We start from the raw sequence: 24068 nt of genomic DNA on the forward strand, positions 1-24068 counted from the left end.
GTTTCATAGATGGCATTTTCCGCCCTCTAGATTAGCAAAGAGGCTTAAGAATAAATCTGCAAAATGTTGGAAATGCCATCAGACACCTGGTTCATACTATCATATGTGGTGGATATGTCAAAAAAAACGAAAAAGTGTTGGGACAAAAATACATACGTGATTGGAAAAAAATGATCAAACAACATATACACTTGAAACCAGCAACATTTTTGTTGGGCGTTTTACCAGATAAGTATAATAAAGGGAATGTATATCTGATTTTACATGTATTAACGGCAGCGAGAATAGTATTTGCACAACAGTGGAAAAGTAAAGAGATCCCAACTGATGAAGACGTGATTAGAAAAACATTAGAATGTGCAGAAATGGACAAGCTAACACTTACAATTAAAGAAAAGAAAGAAATGGAATATTTTTTTAATTTGGGACTTATTTTATCAATGGCTGGCTGACAAAAACAGGGGCTAGAAACAGGGAAATATATGAAAGGATCAGTGATACAAGGAAGATGTGTTAAATTGGTTAAACAAATAGTACGGGCCTGGTCGCTCAGCAGACTAAAAGCATTGTGATTAACACCAGCTGTCTGCAATTACTGTAAGTTCGAATCTCACCAGGCTCAAGGTTGACTCAGCCTTTCATCCTTTCTAAGGTAGGTGAAATGAGGACCCAGTTTGTGGGGGCAATAAGATGACTTTGTATAAATATACGAAAGTATGAAGGCTATTGCTTAACGCATTGTAAGCCGCCCTGAGTCTCCAGAGAAGGGCGGCATATAAATCAAATTAAAAAAAAAAAGTATGACTGTTATTGGTATTAATATATATTGATATAAATGTGCTGAATATTGCTGTAAACATTTTGAGTATTACTTTCTAAAGTGATTTGTATCCAGTCAACACACTGTTCAATTGAAGTTGGAATTTTTAAAATTCCATGTAAAAACTTATTACAAATAAATAAATAAATATACTTTTTTAAAAATTAATTGAAGGAGCTTTTTTTTTTTTTAATTTGATTTATATGCCGCCCTTCTCCAGAGACTCAGGGCGGCTTACAATGCGTTAAGCAATAGCCTTCATTCTTTTGTATATTTTATACAAAGTCAGCTTATTGCCCCCACAAACTGGGTCCTCATTTCACCTACCTTAGAAAGGATGGAAGGAGCTTTTACTATTAGATTTGTACATGTCTATGTACAAATGGACATGTCTATGTCTATGGAGGTCTATGGAGATATCCAGATCATGGTTGTCCCAAAGGTGCTTTTTTTACAACTGAAGGAAGCTTCTTCTTCAGTTCTTCAGAATAAGCTGAAGAAGCTTCCTGGATGAGAAGTAAAATGTCTTCAAGCAAAACAAAGAAAGGCTAGTTAGTTGCTAGTTAGTTGCTAAAGCACCTTTGGGATTAGATTTGCAAACGGCAGATCATTCTACTTAAAATGCATGCTAGTGCTTTATGTCTTGTCTCCCTCAATTCAGAAGAATGAGAAGGGGCAGATATTGATTAAAAGACCTATTAATTTCACTTACCTCTTGATGTTCTTTATACTGCATTTCTACCAAGTCTTTAACCACAGCAATGTGAGTAAACATCCACTGAGAAATCTCCTAATGGTAAGAATACAAATATTATTGTAGACACAAGAAAGTCCATTCTTGAAAATATAAAAAGAACAGCACTGAAAAATAACAACACAGGATTGTCATTTTTTTAATGGAAATTTGGCAGACAGATTGCTAGTTTCTGCCATATAGATGCTGGCTCAGGAATTCTGGGAGTTAAAGTCCACAAGTCATAAAAGGGCCATAGTTCTCCATCTCTGTTCTAAGGCAAGGATGAAGAGAATGGCTCCTCAGATGCCAACAGACTCCAGTACACAGATGAAGTCTAAAAATATGTGAAGGGTTATAAATTGCCAGTTCTTGATATCATCAGAATACAATGAAGGAAACAAACAATTTATTAAGTGACGTTAAAACACAGAACAAGTTGCTAAATGAGTAGGAGACAACAGTTTAGTTTAATTTTGAACTTGTTTTGCCTTTTAATTCTGTAAGTTACCTGTGTCGATAGATTATGTTTACTAAGTCCACTTTCTTTTCTGTTTCTTCTTGATCCAGTTAGCTTGGAGAGGCCAAAACCACTGCTGACTCGAGATAACTTTGATTGAGTTGCTGGAATCAAAGCTTCTCCTCTACTGATGCATTTCTTTTCATGAGCTGGAAGATAAAGCAATTGATCAAAATGCAATAATTGTACTTCACAACTCCCCATATACAGTACCATTACCATCTAATATAATGCAGCCTGTCATGTTGTTCTACGTAGTATTAGGACTTTGCAAAGCTTCCAAGGAAGTAGTTCAGAGATCTACTTGCTGTAAAGGTAAAGGTTCCCCTTGCACATATGTGCTAGTCGTTCCTGACTTTAGGGGGTGGTGCTCATCTCTGTTTCAAAGCTGAAGAGCCAGCGCTGTCCGAAGATGTCTCTGTGGTCATGTGGCTGGCATGACTCAATGCCAAAGGCGCATGGAACGCTGTTATCTTCCCACCAAAGGTGGTCCCTATTTTTCTACTTGCCTTTTTTACGTGCTTTCGAACTGCTAGGTTGGCAGAAGCTGGGACAAGTAACGGGAGCTCACCCTGTTATGTGGCACTAGGGATTCGAACCACTGAACTGCCGATCTTTCAATCAACAAGCTCAGCGTCTTAGCCACTGAGCCACCGCATCCCCCTTCCGTTCAGAGATCTACTTGATATAAGACTCAAATTAAGTTTTGGTTGGATTCAGAGCCCCTCGCTGCCTACTTCTACAGAGATCACATTATAGGAATCTTCCTTAGCAGAGTTGGTTAAGGGACCTCCTGGACTGGATGGCTCTCTCACAGGCTGGAAGAAAACCTGTAATGTCCATCAGATATCTCATCCATGTTCTCAAAATGTTAATCAGCAGGTGTGGAGAATGGTGAGTTGGGGGACCCCTTAGAACTATGGTATGAATGTGTTTGAACCAGGGGTGAAATGCTCCCAGTTTGGACCGGATCAGCCGATCCGGTAGCGATGGCGGCGGGTGGTTCAGAGAACCGGTAGCAAAAATCCTTGCCCGCCCCCCTGGCCCATGCCCACTCAATCACCCGCTTGCCGCTTCTTTTAAAAAATGCTTTTAAAAGATTAAAAAAAGAGGCTCCGACGATCACAGCGGAGCCGCGCAATCATCAAAGCCTTTTTTTTTACTTTTAAAAGCATTTTTTACAACCTATTCAGCCGAATAGGTTGTAAAAAAATGCTTTTAAAAGTTAAAAAAAAGTTAATGTACCACAGCTGATCACCCCCCCGTGCGCTGTTCTACTTACCCCATGCCTCATTTTGGCGTGCACTGTGTGCGCACTTCGCATTTGGTGCGCACTGCGCATGCATGCGTGCAGCGCACATGTGCAACCAGCGAACCGGTAGTGAACCAGTTCAGATTTCACAACTGGTTTGAACTGAAAAATGCTGAACTCAAAGCACTCAATTTCAAGTTCAAAGCCATTGTTTCAAAAATCTAAATGGGCTATTCCGAATATTCTAGAGGCATCTCAAGTATAAAATGTTTTAAGTTCAAAACATTTTGAACATTGCTTCATAGAACATATTAAGTCCTAAATTCTAAATCAGAGCGTTAAGATTTTTTTTTCTTTCCCTTGCTCTTACCCAAGTGATTCTGCCAACATTTTAAACTGGCTTCTTCAATAAGAGATTTTGCAACTGCAATATCCACATGGCCTCTGTCATTGACTGGAAAGGACACTTTGAAAGCCTCCTCCAAAACCTGTTTCTTGCTGTAGATCAACTCTGTCCACACACGATTCACGGCTTTAAGGAGAAGTTGGCGACCTGTATATGTGAATAGAACAAAATTGTGATCAACTATGAGAACCATGGCGCTGAAAAACTGCTGAGAGTTAAATATAATAAGACATTTATTTAAGCATTATTTTAGCATTAATGATTAAGTGCCAACATGATCCATGGAAATATCTGTAGTAGCATAACTTTTATTTGAAAAGCAATCAGTTCTGATGCCAGAGACTTGCCATGTCAACTTAAGGCGAGACACTAATGTAAAGAAAAGATGGTAGCATGCAACTTCTGTAAGCTTATGATTTATCTCAATGGTTCCCTATAGAAAGGACTGGCCTTTTTTTCAACTCTGACTTCGGAGCCATATAAAGTTTAATACAGATAGTCCTCGATTTACGTCCATAACTGGTAATCAGAATTTCCATTGTTAAGCAAGGCAGTTGTTAAGTGGGTGGTGCCCAATTTTGGTTGTTAAGTGAACCACTGCAGCTAATACTCTGCTAAACAAATATTTCCCTCAATACTGTCAAACTAGTTACTAAGTCTGCATTACTATTAATCTTCTCATCGTTCCTATCACCCATCTCCTCCCACTTATGACTGTATGACTGTAACCTTGTTGCTGGTATCCTTACGATTTATATTGACTGTTTCCTAATATGATTTGATTGCTTATTTGTTCCCTATGACTATCATTAAGGGTTGTACCTTATGATTCTTGAGGAATGTATCTTGTCTTTTTATGTACACTGAAAGCACATGGCCCAAGACAAATACCTTGTGTGTCCAATCACACTTGGCCAATAAAGAATCCTATTCTGTTTTGTTCTGTTCTATTCTATTCTATTAAGTGAATCACGTGGCTGTTAAATGAATCCAGATTCACTCACTGACTGCTTGTTGGAAGCTGCCTGGGAAGGTCACAAATGACATCACAGGACCCTGGGATGCTGCAACCATCATAAGCACATATTGGTTGCCAAGAGATTTTGGTTACGTGACTGCAGAGATGCTGTGGCAGTCACAGGCGTGAGGACAAGCTGTAAGTCACATTTTTCAGTGTTGATGTAACTTTGGATAGTCATTAAACAAATGGTTGTAATTTGAGGACTCCCTGTAATTGGATATTTGACTGGCTACCTTTTTCTTAGGTTGAACCCAGCCACTCAAGCGTAATGGAAATACCCCATTCCACACCTTGGAATCCAAGAGATGGCATTTTTGTTAGAATAATTGTAGGTACATAATTTTGCCAGGCTGGATTGGACTGAAGGGGTTTTTAAGGGGAGTTTTAATGGTTTTTAACACTTAATATTGATTTTATCTGTTTTTTTATTGCTGTGAGCTGCCCTGAGTCCTTTCCGGAGAGAGGGCGGCATATAAGCTTAATTAATAAATGAATAAATAAATAAATAATGATGTCTCTGATCAGCCGTCTGTCGGCACTGAGTTTTCCACACGTCTAGCAGCAGCTAAAATGTTATTTGTTCACTAAGACACTTTTTGTTTGTTTGCTCCTTCTCACAGATTTCGCTGAGTGACAAGAGATTTATGTCTAATTCTAATGCGTTCCTGACTGCAGCTTAGCAGGATCTATTTAAAGTGGATACGCAGCCCATCATCACTTTAATTCCCCATCTTACACTCTCAAACTGCTTGCTGTCGATTAGGCCTCTTGTAGCCTCCATTTCAATCTGGTGAGCTGAAGTCTGCTTAGCATTTCCAATGTGTTCTTCATAGCCCATTGGAAAATAATTCCCCACTGACTCTCTAACACAGGGGTATCAAACTCGATTTCATTGAGGGCCACATCACGATTGTGTTTCACCTCGGGGAGCCAGGGTGGGGTGGGCGTGGCCAGTTCGACATCCCTCGTGTCACGAGGGCACCTGTGATGGCCAAGTGCTAAGGCATGACTTCCTTCAAACCCTCCCTCCCTCTCATTATAATCTTCCTTCCTCCCTCCCTCTTCTTTTTCCTTCCCTCTTCATTCTCCTTTCTTCTTCCTTCCCATCTTTCCTTCTTTTTCTTTTTCTTTCCTCTTTCCCTTTCTCCTTTCCTGTCCCTTCTTGGATGCATTTGAGCATTTCTCCTTTTGTTTTGTTTTGCTTTTAGTTTGCTTTGCTAGCCCTCTGCCAGCGAAAAGGGAGCTCGGGGTGGGTGGGGGTGTCGCATGCACACACACCCCGGGCGTATGGGCCGGATCCAGCTCGCGGGCTTTGAGCTTTGACACCCCTGCTCTAACAAGCAGCTAAAAGATCAGGGAAAGGATGGAAGAAGCACAACAAGCAACATTTGACTCGTATTTCAGCCTAACATGCGTCATGGTGTATGTTAAGGATATTGTTGTTGTGTTACCAACCAGCAGAGTGTAAAGCACAGAGAAACATTGCTGAGAGCAATGAATAAGAGATGTGCAAACTGGTTTATCAAAAGTTTACTTTATAGTGAAAAAACAATCTCATAGTCTTTAAATCAATCCAAATCTTTGCCAGTTAAATCAGTCCAGTGATACAAAATCTTCTTACCACACAAACAGTAGTTGGTTAGAATAACAAACTCACTCTGGTTCACAAACCACGATGGTAGCAGATCCATCCAACCGATGATAGCACAATGATAGCAGCTCCACACACTATGGTAGCTTATCATCAACTGAATACTTTACAATACCTTTCTTAAATACGTTCACAACCAGTGATTATCTAATTACAGCATGACTCAGCATTACAATGAATCAGCAGAAAAACTTTAAAGTCACACAATACATATTCATATTAAAGTCACAGAACACATATATTGCCTGGACAACTTATTAGGCTCAAACCATATCCTAACAGTGTATCATTACCTTCACCGACATCTTGACTGTAGACTCCATCAGGCTCAACGTCAGAAGGTATCATGATGTGCCATGTGGTCATTCTGGCCTCTGCTTCCAGACCAAAACCCTCAACGCTGCTGTAAACAGCATCCAAGAAGGTTAGACGTGAAGGAGGCATATTTGCTTTAGAAAAGCTGTGGGGGGAAGGAGAGCTGGTCCTGATATAAACAGACAGGTTTCTGCACTTATAAATATACACACAGTTATCTTATTTTCTGAGGGCCTCAAGAAGCTCAATAGTGAAAAAGGTGTAATAGTCAAACGCACAGAATTATTAAAAGGCAACAGCCTAGCAAAAAACTCAGGTGGGCAGGTGCTGAATTAAAAATATAGCATTAATGATAGTGCATTGATATGCAACGAATATTGGAGACTTGAAAACAGAACACGAGAAGTTCTATTTTCAAACTGCAGTGGAAGATTATTTTATTCATTTGTATCCCACCTTTTCTCATTTTTACAAATAATTCAAAGCAGTGAACGTATCCATTTACTCTTCTTCTTTTCCCCACAGCAATAACTCTGTGAGGTGGGTTGGGCTGAGAGAGGGGGGGAGGGAGGGAGGGGGGAAGGAGGGGGGAGGGAGGGAGAGAGAGAGAGAAAGAGAGGGAGGGAGGGAGGGAGAGGGAGAGGGAGAGGGAGAGGGAGAGGGAGAGGGAGAGGGAGAGGGAGAGGAAGAGGGTGACTGGCCCATTCCGTTGGCTTTCATGGCTAAGGCAGGCCTAGAATTCAAGAGTTTTCAATTTTCTAGCCGGGTGCCTTAACCACTAAACCAAACTGCCTTACTAACCACAAGACCAAACAAATGATTGTTATGTATCAATACAAAAGGTTCTGAATTATCTGTAATATTACCCCCCCCCCCAAAAAAAACTAGCTGTGGAATTAGCACCTGCAGAAAACCTTATATTTATTAAAAAGGTAAAGAAGCAATTTATCACATGTGTTAGGGCATATACCTTTTAACTAATATTTCATTATAAACTATGATTCCTAGGCTCGAAGCAGGAAAAAAATTACACTTCAGAATTATGCAGGCAAAGTTGAAGAGAAACCCTTCTGTGTTTTTCTGGAGATATTAGGTAAAGGTAAGGGTTCTCCTCGCACATATCTGCTAGTCGTTCCCGACTCTAGGGGGCGGTGCTCATCTCTGTTTCAAAGCCGAAGAGCCAGCGCTCTCCGAAGACGCCTCTGTGGTCATGTGACCAGCATGACTCAACGCCAAAGGCGCACAGAACACTGTTATCTTCCCACCAAAGGTGGTCCCTATTTTTCTACTTGTGTTTTTTTACGTGCTTTCGAACTGCTAGGTTGGCAGAAGCTGGGACAAGTAACGGGAGCTCACCCCATTAGGTGGCACTAGGGATTCGAACCGCTGAACTGCCGACCTTTCCATCAACAAGCTCAGCATCTTAGCATAGTGTTAAATTACAGGGGGTCCTTGGTTTGAAAATGAGGTGTATATAAATGATGAATAACTGATTGCAAAAATGTGTAAACGTTTTTTTTTCTTTTCTTTATATATTTTTGCATTTGCGTTTCAGTTTTGTAAAATAAAAATAAAGTCAACTGCAGGTAATCTTTGGGTAACAACCACTTCTTCAGTGAACATTGGAACTTATGATGATTCTGAACAACTGCTTACAACTGGTCCTTTGAAGTTCCAGCTGTTGCGTTGCCCGGTGGGGTCCCATGATCGCAATCTGGGACTTGGCAACCAAGCTAGGTTTCTGACGGTTGCAGTATCCCACAGACACATGATTGTGATTTGCAACATTCCTTGCTGGATTTCCACAAACATAGTCAATGGGGAAGCCGGACAGAAGTTGTGTGAACTCCTTGTTCAATGACCTGTGGTCATTCGCTTAACGATAACAACGGGGAACTGTCGTAATTGCTGTTGCTAAGCAGCGTGGTCACCTGACACCATGATTTATAACCATGTTGCTTAGCGACAGAAATTCTGCTCCCAGTTACTGTTGTTGAGTGAGGACTACTTGTATCACAATTCCTGGAAAGAAAACATATGATGTATCAGAACACTCTGTCTCTTTTCATTCTCTCTTGAGCGAGGTAAAGTTCAATTATATGGTACGAATTTATAATGCTGCTACTTCAGCCAACAGATGGGAGTTCTCATTATTTAAATGCCTCCCACACAAGGTCCAAATGTTCACACACACACACACAAAAAAATGTGTGACTGCATCATGGAGAAAGTAATGTACAATAGCTCAGCCTCAGATTATAAAAATCGACAGACAGGTTTAATTGGCCAAAGTTGTGGCGGTTATAACTTCCAAGCAACGATCAAGATTCATTTTTGTAAATTGGCTTCTCTAAAGGAAGACGAAGAAAGGACTGTTTCTTCTTTAGTATGTTAGTATATGAAGCAGATGAAAAAGAATTATGAAAAGAATCGACAAATGACGATCGGAAGTCCTGTCACCTGTGCGAACTCAATACGTCTTCATTATTTCAGTATTTATGAGTAGAAGATGGTACCTGAAGCATTCAGGGGTACAAGAAAAACTGGTACCCGACACAGCATTTAAACGGATAACGCTTTGATATATATAAAGCCCTTCAAATCTGCTTCTGATAGTCTTTTTATTTTTGATGTACTGACCTAAGCTCCCTTAACAAGAAGGAGGCAGGAGTTGATCCTGGCAAAACCTTTTTTATTTACACAAGTGTGAATTACGTTCATTCACAGTCAGTAAGGTTTGTCCAAACAGTTTTTCAAAGGAATATTTCTCAACACACCTTATCTTGTATGGCAAGCTGCCACATAACTTGTTTCCAACCGCAGTACAAGGCCAAACTTGGCACAGAGTCTCTCTGAGTCATGGAATGAATGAATTGTTTCCTGCAAAAGCCCACTCCCTGTTCGCTCTTTTATTTCCTATGGGAGGGACCAATCACCTCCAAGGTGTGGCTTTACTCCCGAGTCGACCCTGCTTTCTGAGTTGTTCTTGACTTCTGGCAGCAGCGCATGGGCGCACTGGGAACAGGCTCCAGCTGTTCTTCTGCCTCACTGGTGTCTACCTGCCTCCAACGAAGAGCCCTCATCCGAGCCTTCCCCAGCCCCCAGCACTGGTCCAAGTTTCTCCCCAACCTCCTCACTGTCCAACTCTGCTGCCAGCTCTGCTGGCTGCCGGCGGGCCAAAACAGTTGATATCTAATTTCCAGTTTCCGTTCCAGAATTAAAGCTCCATGTCTACAAGGAGTTGGTTACTCTACTTTGCCTTCCTAAATATCAGAAATATGAGCTATGATTTATAAATCACACCTATAAAAAAGAAACCTAACGTTAATCATCTTGATGATTACACAAAATTTATTTATTTTATTTTATTTATTTATTTATTAAATCAACCAAAGTGCTAAGCATACAATCTGGGACACTTACCTTCCTGCATAAAGATTAATCAAGCAATGAGCCAGACAGCTGATGAATTCTTGGTCGTGATTTGCGGGACCCAGGATCAGGCTTCGGTTCACAGTAAGCATCCTTAGAGAGTCGAGGAGAGCAACTTGCTGGGGAACCGTTTTATGTGGCCGTGAGAATTGGTACAAGATGGTCCTGTTCAGGCAGTGATAAATAGCATCCAAGGATAATCCCTGAGATCTTCTTTTTGACTTTAAAAACAACAACAACACACAAATAAACATTTTAAAGAGAGAAATCGTAACAATACAGTACACTTTTATTTCTGTGTTTTTAAACAGATTTTCAGCAATGATTTTCCTCTGCTAAATGAGAAGGTTCCATTATCTTGGAAATTAGCCTAAATCATTGCTTAACACTGCCTCTTGTTATTAAAAGTATTCATCAAATAGCCTTGGCAAAATCCAATTTTCACTGTTTCCTGTGAAAGAAAAAAATAAGTCAAAATAGGATGAAGCTTTTGATAAGATCTGCAGAACTCACTTTTTCCCTTCAGCACATCTACGGAACAAAGCCACAACTGTTTGGAAGCTTTACAGATTGGGAAATAGTTGCCCCTATTCAGGGGTGAGCTTCAAAATATTTAGCAAGGGGTTCCCTGCCCAGTTGCTGGGTGGGTGTGGCTATGGTGGGCATAGCCTAGTTGGTCTCCTGCACTACGGGGGGTGAGGGTGTTTTTGCCCTACCCAGGCTCTGGAGGCTTTCTTCGAGCCTCCGGGAGGACGAAAACCTCCTACCCAGGCTCTGGAGGCCCTCTGGAGGCCAGAAACAGGCCCGTTTCCAGCTTTCCCAAACTTCCAGTAGGTTGTTTTTCGCCTTCCCCGAGCCTCCGCACAAGTCCTGCACTTACCTACATCCAAAACGGGCCACGTGGGGACTCCTGGGAGAAACGGGGCGAGGCAGGCAGGGCCAGCCAGGAGTGGGATTTGGGGATTCTCTGAACTGCACAGAATCTTAGCTAGAGGTTCTCCCGAACCCCTCCGAATCCCCAGCAGCCCTCCCCTGCCCGTATTGCTCTAACGTGGTTGCCAGATACAAGATCTGACTTCAACAACAGAAGCTGCTGTTTGTGCCAATACAATTGAGCGAGGAGGAGAAAACTGGTTTAAGAGGAAGTCATCTCCAACTTGTGAACAAGCAATTAGTCCACTTTAACTTTGATTCAATGAAGTATGAGAAAGGGAAAGCATAAAGGCTTCTCTTCAGAGTGCATAAATATTTCCATCTTTACTAAACATTTTTATGGAAAGAAATATTTAAAGGAGAATAAGTATAGGAAGTATTGTCTGTCTAGGTAACCGAAGAATTTTTTTATTTGAACACAAAACCATGTGAACATACCTGTGCAATTAATTGGAGTGTGAAATCTATAAGCAACTTCGATTCCTTGTTGAACATCCCTTGCCAAAGTTTATCTACCACACGCTGCGTGAAATAGAATACGTTGTTTACAAGCACCTGGTAGCTTCCCCCACTGGTGATAGGCAAAGATGCATCCTCACCTACACAAGGAAAACAGCAGAAGAATTTCATTCCCAAAATGAATACCTGCAAAAAAATAATAATACCCCAATTCCACCCTCCATGGAACAGAGCATATAAGGACATTTCATAAAACTAACAATTTCTCCATAGAAGTAAAATTACACATTACACAGTATCATTATGCAGTATCAGAACTCTTAAGCTTGCAGAACAACTGCTCTTGTTTTAATGGATCATTCTCAACTAGAGTAATCCATCATTTTTAATTGATGTGTAGAAACAACATTTTGCATTTACAGCAATTCATCAGTTATGTTCTTTTGAGGATTTGAAGAAGAAGGTTCGTTAGGGATAAAAGTATGTAAACGAATGTTTACCCAATAAAACATCAGCGGCAAGCAAGTGGTCCATAACACTATCCAAAATATAAGTCTGAAATTCTTTTTGTTGGGCCCTTGTTGATCTTTCCGGAGATGCCTAGAAATGCAGAATAAGGATAATAAGATGTCATCAGAGGAAGCTATTCTGAAATGTTACTATGAACTCTGGCAAATTTAAGATGCATTAAACATTGTACAGTCTGGCACTTGGTGCAAATAAGACTTTCCATTCAATATATTTAGTGTAACAGCGAATAATAAATTATTAATGTGTTAGAACCCTGTTTCCCCCAAAATAAGACATCTCCTGATAATAAGCCCAATCAGGCTTTTAAGCACATGGCAATAAGGCCAAACCAGCGTGCGAGCACGATCCTGTTGTGAACCGGTAGTAAAGGTAAGTAGAACCCACCAGGGGTGGGTTCTACTTACCTTTACTACCGGTTCGCAGCGGGGCCGCATGTGCTTCTGCGCATGCGCAGAAGCGTTTTGATGACATTGGGGTCAGTGGGTGGATCCTCCCGCCAGTTTTATTACCGTTCTATAGAACCGGTGCGAACCGAGGGCAACCCACCATTGGAACCCACCCCTGATCCTCACCCCAATTGTGTCTTTCACTTTTCTGAGCTACTTCCCGCCTGAATGAGTTAAAGGAGGAAGACAAGCTGACAAATGTGGAAAAATGATACTCTAAAAAGTTTTCCTTTTTTTCCTAATTAGAAGAGAGTGTAGCTAGAAAATCAGAGATGAGATATACAGATAGGATTGCCCTTATATCTTTGGCATAAAAATCTTTCTGAGGAGATGGAGTGAAACCAACTAGCCTTCTAGAGCCGTGGTGGCGCAGTGGTTAGAATGCAGTACTGCAGGCTACTTCTGCTGACTGCCGGCTGACTGCAATTTGGCAGTTCGACTCTCACCAGGCTCAAGGTTGACTCAGCTTTCCAGCCTTCTGAGGTTGGTAAAATGAGGACCCAGATTGTTGGAGGGGCAATAGGCTGACTCTGTAAACTGCTTAGAGAGGGCTGTAAAAGCACTGTGAAATGGTATATAAGTCTAAGTGCTATTGCTATTCTTAAGGTGCAAAGCATTGCTAGACTCTCAAAATTATTCTGATGTGTCAGTGGTCTTCATCACGGACCCCCTTTAAATACCTTTTGTGGCCATGGACCCTCAAGACTAATTAAATAACATTTCTTCAAGTCTTCGCGGACCCCCTATGACAATATTGCAGCCCCCCCCCCCCCCCGGGGTCCGTGGACCACAGGTTGAGAATTACTGTGATAGCAATGGCAATAGCACTTACACTTAAATACCGCTTCACAATGCTTTACAGCCCTTTCTATGTGGTTTACAGTGTCAGCATATTGCCCCCAACAATCTGGATCATCACTTTACCGACCTTAGAAGGATGAAAGACTGAGTCAACCTTGAACTGATGAGACTCGAACTGTCAAACTGCTGAACTGCTGGCAGCCAGCAGAAGTAGCCTGCAGTACTGCATTCTAACTACTGTGCCACCTATATGCAAAACCCATTAACAATGGTAAAAACAGAACGTTGAAAATATCCAGTGTAACTTTTCTTTTTGCTTTAAGAAACGACGATAAAACACTAAATTTACCTCCAGAAGAAGATCTATTAAAGGAGTTTGCTTGCTTGCAGGTGTCAGGCAGAGATTATCTATTATCAGCACACGCATAAAGTCAAACACAAACTTCTTAGCAGGATGGTTGGTTAAAAAAGTCTTAGACCCAACGTTGCAATACTCTGATTGGCTCCGATTCATCCCTGTATCAGAGGCAAATGCTTTGAACTCTTCAGCTGGAGATCCGGCATCATCATCTAAATCAGTAACCTGTTTTTGAAAAAGAAACCAGTCATTAGTTGTTAATTTTGGACAACAGAGTGTGATGGATTGCAGTTATTTATTTTAGCATCTCAGTACGTACAGATAGTCCTCGCCTTACAACCATTTGTTTAGTTATTGTTTGACGTTATAACGCCACTGAAAAAAAAAGAGATTTGTGACAATTTTTTCACACTTATGACCATTGTCCCATGGTCACACGATCAAAATTCAGGTTCTTGGCATGTTTAACTCATGTTTATGATGGCTGCAGTGTCCTGGAATCATGCGGTCATCTTTTTTGACCTTCTGATAAGCAAAAGTCAGTGGGAAAGTCAGATGCACATAACAACTGTGTTCCTAATTTAACAACTGCACTGATTCACTTAACAGCTGTGGGAAGAAAAGTCATAAAAACGGGGCAAAATTCACTTAACAACTATCTTGCTTAGCAATAGACATTTTGGGCGAGGACTATCTTTGCAGCTAGTTGACAGCCATTTAGGAATGGCAAGAGCAGAACTCTCTGAAATAAATGTGCCTTTCAGCAAATAAACTGTCTCTCTTAGCAAAGGAAATGTTGGGCTCAGTTGTGGTTATAAGTTGAGAACCGTCTGCAGCAGCACTGTGGGAATACGGTAGCCATAGTATATGTGTAGATCGTTCTAACTGGTTGGACACGTGTACGGAGCTTAGCACCGAAATAATCTGACTATGAAAAGCGGGTTCAGCTGGATGATCACTGAAGGGCCCTATTCGTTCTCTCTTTGTTAATTGTATTGTAGAACATAGGCTGTGTTTGCAAGGCAGAGACATCTCCTTGTAGAACATTCCTGAGGACTGAGGTAACCTCTGATAACGGGGAGATGGGTCTCTCGGCTGGCAGAGGAGAGTGAAGCCAAATATGATAACATAGCCAGAGTTAAGTTTTGTTTTTACCTTGAGTATCGCTTTCCTGTAATTCACGTGATTTACTGTAATATTGTAGAATGTGAAACCTATATGGAGAATATATGGATGCTTTTCTTCTTCATGCATGTAATATGAGATGTGTAGCCATAACGCCTTTTGATGACGCTGTACTTTGATTACTAATAAAAGAGATTGCGGAGCTGTGTGCTTGGTTCTCTCATCCCGAGAAACACTTGCCCTGTGTCTTCTCTAATCTGGACCTCTCATGGGAAGCCCGCCAAGATGATCGCAACACAGCACATAACCAATCTAGGTGGATCATGGACATTAAACAGAGACAACCCTGCAAAAATACTTGAATGGTGGACCTGAGAATTCCAAGCTGTTGGAAAGTTGACAAAAATGGGCACAATTCACTTAATAACCGTTTTTGCATAGCAAGTGGAAATTCTGCTCCTGGCTGTGGTCATACGTCAAGGACTAAGCTGTATTATAATTTCTCCTAAACGTGCATTAGAAGGTAGTCTTGCTATTGCTACCAACCTGCCTTCCATTGAGGACCTGTATATGGCACAAGTCAAAAAGAGGGCTGTGAAAATATTTAGACCCCTCGCATCCTGGACATAAATTGTGTCAACTCCTATCCTCAAAACGATGCTATAGAGCAGTGCACAGCAGAACAACTAGACACAAGAACAGTTTTTTCCCAAATGCCATCACTCTGCTAAACAAATAATTCCCTCAACACTGTCAAACTATTTACTAAGTCTGCAATATTATTAATCTTCTCATCGTTCCTATCACCCATTTCCTTCCACTTATAGAATAGAATAGAATTTTTTATTGGTCAAGTGTGATTGGACACACAAGGAATTTGTCTTGGTGCTTATGCTCTCAGTGTACATAAAAGAAAAGATACGTTCATCAAGAATCATAAGGTACAACACTTAATCATAGTCATAGGGTACAAATAAACAATCAGGAAACAATATCAATATAAATTGTAAGGATACAAGCAACAAAGTTACAGTCATACAGTCATAAGTGGAAGGAGATGGGTGATGGGAATGATGAGAAGATTAATAGTAGTGAAAACTTAGTAAATAGTTTTGACAGTGTTGAGGGAATTATGACCGTATGACTGTAACTTTGTTGCTTTTATCCTTATGATTTATATTGATATTGTTTCCTGATTGCTTATTTGTACCCTATGACTATCATTAAGTGTTGTACCTTATGATTCTTGATGAACGTATCTTTTCTTTTATGTACACTGAGGGCATATGCACCAAGACGAATTCCTTGTGTGTCCAATCACACTTGGCCAATAAAAAATTCTATTCTATTGATTTATGTACTGCAATGCAAGTAGATAAAATTCTTGGAAGCCAGAGGCATCCAATGGTCAAGTAAATATGATACAGCAAAAAAAAAACCATCCCACTGTCACTGAGCCTAGGACAGCAGATGGTGCTAAGGAGGCCTACAAGCTGTCTATTGTCACAAAGGATTTAGACAACTGCTCTGTCCTTCCTCTTTCCATACGGAGACATGAAGCACGGTAGAGTGACTTTAATTTGGGTTTTGGCCAAACGGGAAAATTTCATATCATAAAAACCATGCCTCTAGAAAGGTACCTGCTGAGAATATGATACAGAAAGAAAGAGACGGAGCAGAAATCTACCCAAGCAAAATATTCTATTAAATGAAATTTATACAGGATAATAAGCAGATTAAAGTCCTAATTACGAGCTAAGAAGATACTGGAAAAGACATAATGAAAGCAAGTATAATTATCCACCCAGAATGTTCAGCCGCTGTTGTCAATACGGCGCAAAAAAACCCCCCAAAAAACTTGATGATGTGTGGCTTAAACCTTCACTCTCAAAGGTTAAAGTCGTATCAAGTGTTAATTCCCCTGTGAGAGCTGCAAAGCCTCTTGAATCTGACGCTATTAATCCGTGTATGAGATTTCGCAAAGGTCTCAAAGGCTCCCCAACAGCGCCGAAAATAATGTTTTTCTTCCCTTTAGCCTCTTAAACACAAACATGCATAATACTCTAATGCTGGGACCTCTCAAGCCGATTGTGCCTTGCCAAAACTTCAGGTTTTTCCTCATGTAGGATTTAGTGCTGAACTGGGGATTTTAGGCACCCATAACATTAAGCAAGTTTCAAAAATCAGAAATCATCTTTGCATGATGTAGATAAAATAGGTTAAAATTATATTTCGGTGCCAATCCTGCAATCTACCTCAATCAGCCCCACATATGCAGATCTCAATTGAACCATTTTGCTATAATTTTAACATATTTTATCTAGATGTTAAATGCTTGTATTTTATTCCAATTTTATTTTAGACTGTATTTTATCCCAATTTCATTTTAAATTGTATTTTATCCAATTCCATTTTAAACTGCTTTTATCAAATTAATTTTAGTAATAATTTGTTTCTGGAACTCTGCACTCTGATGTGGTCCAAGGGTTAATCAACATATAAAGATATAACATGACAGCATGAATAATCAGCTGGTACTTACAGCTGAGATGGCTCTCAGTAATTTCCATGCTGATAAATCTTTCTATTCAATTCTATTTATATTTGCTAATTAAATACTCAAACTTGAAACTTGCTTAATGTTATGGGTGCCTAATTTCCATATCATAAAAGATAAAGGTAAAGGTTCCTCTCGCACATATGTGCTAGTAGTTCCCAACTCTAGGGGGCGGTGCTCATCTCCGTTTCAAAGCCGAAGAGCCAGCGCTGTCCGAAGACATCTCCATGGTCATGTGGCCAGCATGACTCAATGCCAAAGGTGCACAGAACACTCTCTTACCTTCCCACCAAAGATGCTCCCTATTTTTCTACTTGCTTTTTTTACGAGCTTTCGAACTGCTAGGTTGGCAGAAGCTGGGACAAGTAACGGTGTTACGCAGCACTAGGGATTCGAACCGCTGAACTGCCGACTTTTCAATCGACAAGCTCAGCATCTTAGCCACTGTGTCCCACTTTACATACCATAGATACCAAATAATAGAAGGTTTGGGGTTGGTTTTTTTTGTTTTTTTTAAAGGGAAGGGATTCTTTTGTTTCCTACCATTTCTGAATATGGCCGAATGTTGAAAGGGAACACGGTAGCTGCCAGTGCACAAAGAAAATCTGGGCTCATCCACATCGAAGCTAAATCTGGAACATTATGATACAGGTATCGAAAAAACTGCATCAAGGTGACTGGATATTCGCGAAGCCAAGATCCTTCTTCCTCTGACTGCCAAGGCTGCAGGGCAAGGAAACGTTAGAAACTTTATTCATTCAAAGATAAAATAATGTGAAATAACAATGTGGTGCATTATCTAAAGCAGGACTGCATTAGCCAAGACACAATGTACTGACTCGAGTTGCATCTCTAACAGTAAAATTTATTGAGTAATGAATCCTATGTATTATTAACTAGAGCATCGGGAGAGAGAGAGGGAGGAAGGGAGGGAGGGAGGGAGAGAGAGAGAGAGAGGGAGGGAGGGAGGGAAGGAGAGAGACGTTAATATGTGACATTATTAACTGTGGTGTACAATATAAAAAAAGCCCAATAACCTCATATTTACTCATGTGAAGAAGCCAACAATACAGTTTCCACTAAGTAGGCATGGACGGATAACTTTTTTTTTATTTTAGATTTTCATCCTGTCTTTATTATTTTTTTAAAAAATAGTTCAAGGTAGAGAACATACATAATATTCCTTCTTCTTCCTCCTCCTATTTTTCCTACAGAAACAACCCTGCAAATTGAGTTGGGCTGAGAGAGAGAGAGAAAGAGAGAGTAACTGGCCCAAAGTCACCCAGCCAGTTTTTCAAGCCTACAGCGAGACCAGAACTCGGTCTCCTGTTTTCTGTTTTCCAGAAACTAGTGTAACTAGTTTCTTGTTAGCATTATTGATTTCATAAGGAAGGAGTATCTTTTTCTTAATGTATGCCACTTCTCTAAGCACAAATCTGCTTCTACTTTGCAACAGGACCTCAATAGTACCCAGCAAAACATTTATTAATGTTGGCTTTATCGAGCAGTCTAGTTTGCTAGACTGTAGATATTTAATTTGATAGACTGTGATGTCATGCATATATTGTCTAAAGAAAACTATCTAATGAAAGTTAATTATTAATAATACAACAGTGCAATAACACTTCATTAATTTATCGTATCAACATATTTAATTATTACTATTAAACACAGATGAAGTCATGGAAAAACCTGGGGTGGCGAATAGGTAGAAAGATATGACAATCACTTTTTTTAAGTGTAGTTTTTTTGAAAGAAAGGGAAGTCATTTGTATTTACATCTCTCTGCCCATCCATCTATCCATCCATGAGCAAAAAAAAAAAAAAGTAACTCTTCCTTGTGAGTCAGGTTGGGAGAAATAAAATCAATGAATGGCTGAAGCTAGACTGGACCTTATTCTCCTCTATCTTAGACCAATACTTTTAACATATTAAACTCTCTTGTTTTTACTTATGCCAAAACAGAGGTGTCCTCCAACCTTGGCAACTTTAAGATCTGTGAACTGCAATTCCAGAATGCTGGCTGAAGTCCACAAGTCTTAAAATTGCCAAGGTTGGACACCCAATCCCATGGCCTAAAATATTGCATCCATTAATGGCATCACGAAAGCAACTACGGCCAACGAGTAGGACAGAATTTTGTTGGAGTGTAAAATGAGTTTTCAACATTCGTTTGTAAAAGATTCTATCTTAGAATTTCAAGTAATCTTTTCTTAAACGTTTTATAACAAATTGATAAAATGAACAGGTGAAATATCTCAACTTCTCATGGGAGAACTTCAGAGAGATGCCATACTTACTGAATTTAGCATGCTCCTAAGCATTCCCAGCAGTAAAAATGCAGCTTCTGTGCAAACACTGTGAATTGAAGCCACCACGGTGCCACTTGATGCAGGAACACCAAATATGAATGTCCAAATTGAATCTAAGTCAAACTTCAGCAGAGAAGGAGAGAAAAAAAATTACATTATTCTGTGTTCATTTATAAGCAATCTATAAATTATTGCAATGCCAAACTTGCCATTCAACTTCTTGGTCGTTCACAGTTATTTGTACAAATCAACCAATGAGAGATGCTCACTTAATCCACCAGAAACTGTACCAATTTCTATTAAGCACTTCATCATATCTTATTTATTCAAAAATGTTTAAAAACACTTCCAACCCCAAAAGAGCAGTTGGTCAAGGAAGCACACATACTGTCAGCACTTCAAGCTGCATTTACTCTAGTGCTGACATAAGAAGGAGAAGCGGAGGCGTCTGGAAAGGGACATTTGACTTTTCACCTACTTATTTTCCCTGGAGATAATATCCCCTAGGAGAAGGGATGGGAGAGGGGAAATTCCTTTGAGCTGGAGCAGTAGATTAGGGGTAGAGTGACTTGGAAGATGGCCAATGAGTGCAGAGGAGTGGGGAAAGGAAAGGGAGGGTTTTGGGTCAGGAAGTCAGTGTTGGCTGTGATGGAGTCGGAGTTAGAATGTCTTGCTTAATAAATAGGAGTTTTTCATCAAAGACTTTGTTTGAAATGCAATTTATTTGAGACGACCTCGAAACCTGACACATACTGTGTCTGTTTAAAAGACTGTGGAAGATTTAGGTTATATAGGTATCTGCAAAGAATAAGCAATTTTCAGAAAAGGGATGCAAAAACCCATTAAGAGGCATGCTACAATTACTCTTCAATTCGAAAAGCAAATAAACACCAGTTGATATTCCCCATAAACCCGTGTCATTAACCTGAAACTTCCTGCTCATTCTTCAGTAATGCTTCCATTTGAAAGAAGTGATACAATTTTTCCCTCTTAATTCTTGTGTGTGACTCCCTTTAGCCAGTCATCTCACTACATGGTTCCTACCTGACCACCTTGGTTGCACCGACTGATGGGAACCGGTGTGCTGAGTTGCAGATTTTCAGGCAGTTCAGCGACTGGCTGCTGTAGGAAAAGTGCCATGAGAAGGAAATACAATGCAGGCACATTTGTGTGCTTCGGAAGAAATGACTGAAGAACTGGGAAGCCCGGGAAATGACAGGCATCTCGATTAATTTCCCTGACAGTTGATCTGCCACCGGCACTCCTGCCGACATTAAAACCTAAACAGAAAACAAAGAAGAAAAGTTAGATCTGTAATATCAACACTGATTGGAAAAACAAGTTGAATGCCACGCTCAGTATGGTAAATAAATGCTTGGTTATAGAACAATTTTTCTCAGTGTGATTTTTATTCAACTAAGATTAGGAAGAGTGCTAGGCAGTTGTGAAATCCAGATTTTTTTTACTACCGGTTCTGTGGGCATGGCTTGGTGGGCATGGCAGGGGAAGGATACTGCAAAATCTCCATTCCCTCCCCACTCCTGGGGGAAGGATATTGCAAAATCTCCATTCCCACTCCACTCTGGGGCCAGCCAGAGGTAGTATTTGCCGGTTCTCAGAACTACTCAAAATTTCTGCTACCGGTTCTCCGAACTGCTCAAAATTTCCGCTACCGGTTCTCTCGAACCTGTCAGAACCTGCTGGATTTCACCCCTGGTGCTAGGCCATATAAAAGAACTACTCAAAATAGTCAAAACCTTGGCTTAAAATAGGGGTCTCCAAACTGACTGAGGAATTCTGGGAGTTGAAGTCCATCAGTCTTAAATTTGCCAAGTTTGGAAACTGCTGGCCTCAAGAGTCAACAATTTTAAGGTTAAATTTACTGATAGATTTCATCTTTCACAATGTAAATCTGTTAAGAGCTTTTTTCTATGTGAGCCCATTGAAACAAATTGCCCAGGCACTCAATAACAAAAAAAATATTGCCCAGCACAACCATTATACAATTAAACAATTCTTCATTTCCCTCCCAAATAAATATTTTCTCATTCCCTTTCATTTCTAAAACAAAACATATCTATATTCTTCATTTGGAGTTGTCAAAGATTGCAAATGGGTTAGTATAGAAAGAAAAAAAAAACAAAATTATTGTTGGTTGCAAAAATGAATGAGTGAATGAAACAGCACCTTTAAAAAAAATGAATAGTTATGGAATTATATTTTGAGAAACTTTCAATACTTGAGTACAAGCCAACTTCATCTTAATTTCAGAGCAGATTTTAGCAATAACCCCTTAGAAGTGCACTATCTCAGCTCTACTAGTGATGTCTGTTAATTCCCAATAAACAAAGGTATTAATATAAACAGTTGGCTTTGCTGAACAGTATATGAGAAATATCCATCTGGATTCTTTTTAACATTTTTTGTTTCTGATTAAAAATATTTACTTTCTGCTAAAAACTCTGTGTACCTTCAAAAATTCTACAGAACATATTCTTAACAGTTAATATTTACAGCTTTGCTCATCAGGCACACCCACGTTATTAGAACAATGAACAAGGAAGCAATGCTACCTTTGAAGATTTTGTCATTTTAGGATTTCCCATATAGTCCATTTTTTGGTCCAATTTTTACATCACAAGAGCAGCTGTGGCCTTTGCTCCCAAGCAGATGTTCAATAACATCAGCTTAATTAGATCATTTGGGAGGGCCTTTAAGGGGAACCCTTGCATACAAATGAACATATGTCACCTCCTACTCAAATATGTCAACATAATGGATTAGCATTCTGGCTCAGTTGTTTCTCCCTTTGGCATTCTACCATTAAACTGGGAATGGAGACTGCAACAACATACTCTGCATTTGACAATGTTATAAACTAGTCTCTGAACAAACTTATGTTTCACGTTCTTTAGACGAAAACCAATTTTTATAGAATATAAACAGGCCAGTTAAAGATGTTGTGACTTAGGTAAGCTTTTTCTAAGACATACTGATCAATAATTGTGCATATACGAAATTGTCCAGAGATATTTTCTAAAGAAATGGAAACTAAACATAAGGTATCTCCTAGGCTGGCTCATCTAGCCATAAAGTTTTCTTTGTTCTCTCCTTCAGTTAACTGGTTCAGGAGCCAACTCCAATTTGGGAATATGCTATATGTCAGAAATGACTTTCCCAATAACAGATCAACTTTATAATGGCCACAATACTCAACCTGGAAAAAAAATGACCCCAACTCTCCAAATTGTTGTGACCCGCTAGCGGCCAGCAGAGCTGGCAGCAGATTTGGACAGTGAGGAGATTGGGGAGGAATGTGGGCCAGTCCTGGAGTCTGGGGAAGACTCAGATGACGGCTCTGAGTCGGAGGCAGAGTGGCGGCCAAGGCCATCTGGTAGTTCTTTGCTGCTTCTGGAGTCTGACATCAGCGAGGCAGAAGAACAGCGTGAGCCTGTTCCCAGTGTCTGCATGTGCAGAGCTGCCAGGAGACAGGAACAATTAAGGAAACAGGGTCAACTTGGGAGTAAGGCTTGGAGATGATTGGCCCCTCCCATAAGACATAAAAGAGAAGTGAACGGGACGTGAGCTTTTGCAGGAAGCAATTAGTTCATCTGGCCGATTCAAGATTTGAAAATTCTGTTTGTGACTCTGTGTTACGTTTGGCCTTGCCCTGAGTCTGGAAATTAGCTCTTTGGCAGCGTTCCACATGAGATAAGGTGGGTGTTAATAACCTTCCTCTGAAAGACTGTTTATCAAGCCTTGTGGACTATAAATGAAAATAATTTATAGCCGTATGAATTAAAGAGATTTGCTGGGACTAAGTTTGTGCTGTTTAATTTCTAAGGAAGCTTAGGTCAGAACACAAATTCTGATACAATCTTTTGTTAGTACATAGTTAAAATGGCAATTTCCTATATCAAAAAGCATTTTTTTTTTTTACAATTCAGCCTCATGGATTAGTCCAAGTTCTTTTATACAGGTAGTCTTTGATTTACAACTACAATTAAGCCCAAAATTTCCACTACTAAGCAAAACAATTGTTAAGTCAGTTTCACCTCATTTTACAACTTTTGTTGCCACAGTTGTTAAGTGAGTCGCTACAGTTATTAAGTTAGGAACATGGTTGTTAAGTGAATCTGGCTTCCCCCACTGACTCTGATGGTCAGAAAGTTTGCAAAAGGTGGTCACTTGACCCTGGGACATTGCGACAGTCATAAATATATGCCAGTTTCCAAGCATCCAAATTTTGATCAGGTGACCATGGAGATGCTGCAATGGTCATAAGTCATTTTTTTTTCAGTGCCATTGTAACTTTAAATGGTCCCTAAGTGAACTGTTGTAAATCGAGGACTACCTGTACTGTATTTTGACAACAAGGCAACGTGTGGGGACTCAT

At 40.1% G+C, this 24068-nt stretch overlaps 1 protein-coding gene across 10 annotated transcripts in view; it reads right to left on the minus strand.

Moving 5' to 3' along the window:
* WDFY3 (WD repeat and FYVE domain containing 3) overlaps positions 1–24068 on the minus strand; it is a 205675-nt gene that overhangs the window by 45675 nt on the left and 135932 nt on the right. For 7 of the 10 annotated variants that reach the window (XM_087875090.1, XM_034431140.3, XM_087875093.1 and 4 more), the window contains 11 exons: positions 20717–20952; positions 19661–19795; positions 17904–18083; positions 13670–13903; positions 12043–12142; positions 11522–11682; positions 10142–10371; positions 6697–6863; positions 3696–3878; positions 2065–2222; positions 1533–1610 (listed from right to left, as the gene is read on the minus strand). In XM_087875090.1, the coding sequence (XP_087731216.1) occupies positions 1533–1610; positions 2065–2222; positions 3696–3878; positions 6697–6863; positions 10142–10371; positions 11522–11682; positions 12043–12142; positions 13670–13903; positions 17904–18083; positions 19661–19795; positions 20717–20952 (1862 nt within the window). The remainder of the gene's footprint in view (positions 1–1532; positions 1611–2064; positions 2223–3695; positions 3879–6696; positions 6864–10141; positions 10372–11521; positions 11683–12042; positions 12143–13669; positions 13904–17903; positions 18084–19660; positions 19796–20716; positions 20953–24068) is intronic. The other 3 variants (XM_087875091.1, XM_034431142.3, XM_034431139.3) reach the window with 1 other exon arrangement.

This window comes from Pantherophis guttatus, chromosome 8, assembly GCF_059756535.1.
Source record: "Pantherophis guttatus breed Tessera chromosome 8, ASM5975653v1, whole genome shotgun sequence".
In the NCBI taxonomy this organism is placed as follows: domain Eukaryota; kingdom Metazoa; phylum Chordata; class Lepidosauria; order Squamata; family Colubridae; genus Pantherophis; species Pantherophis guttatus.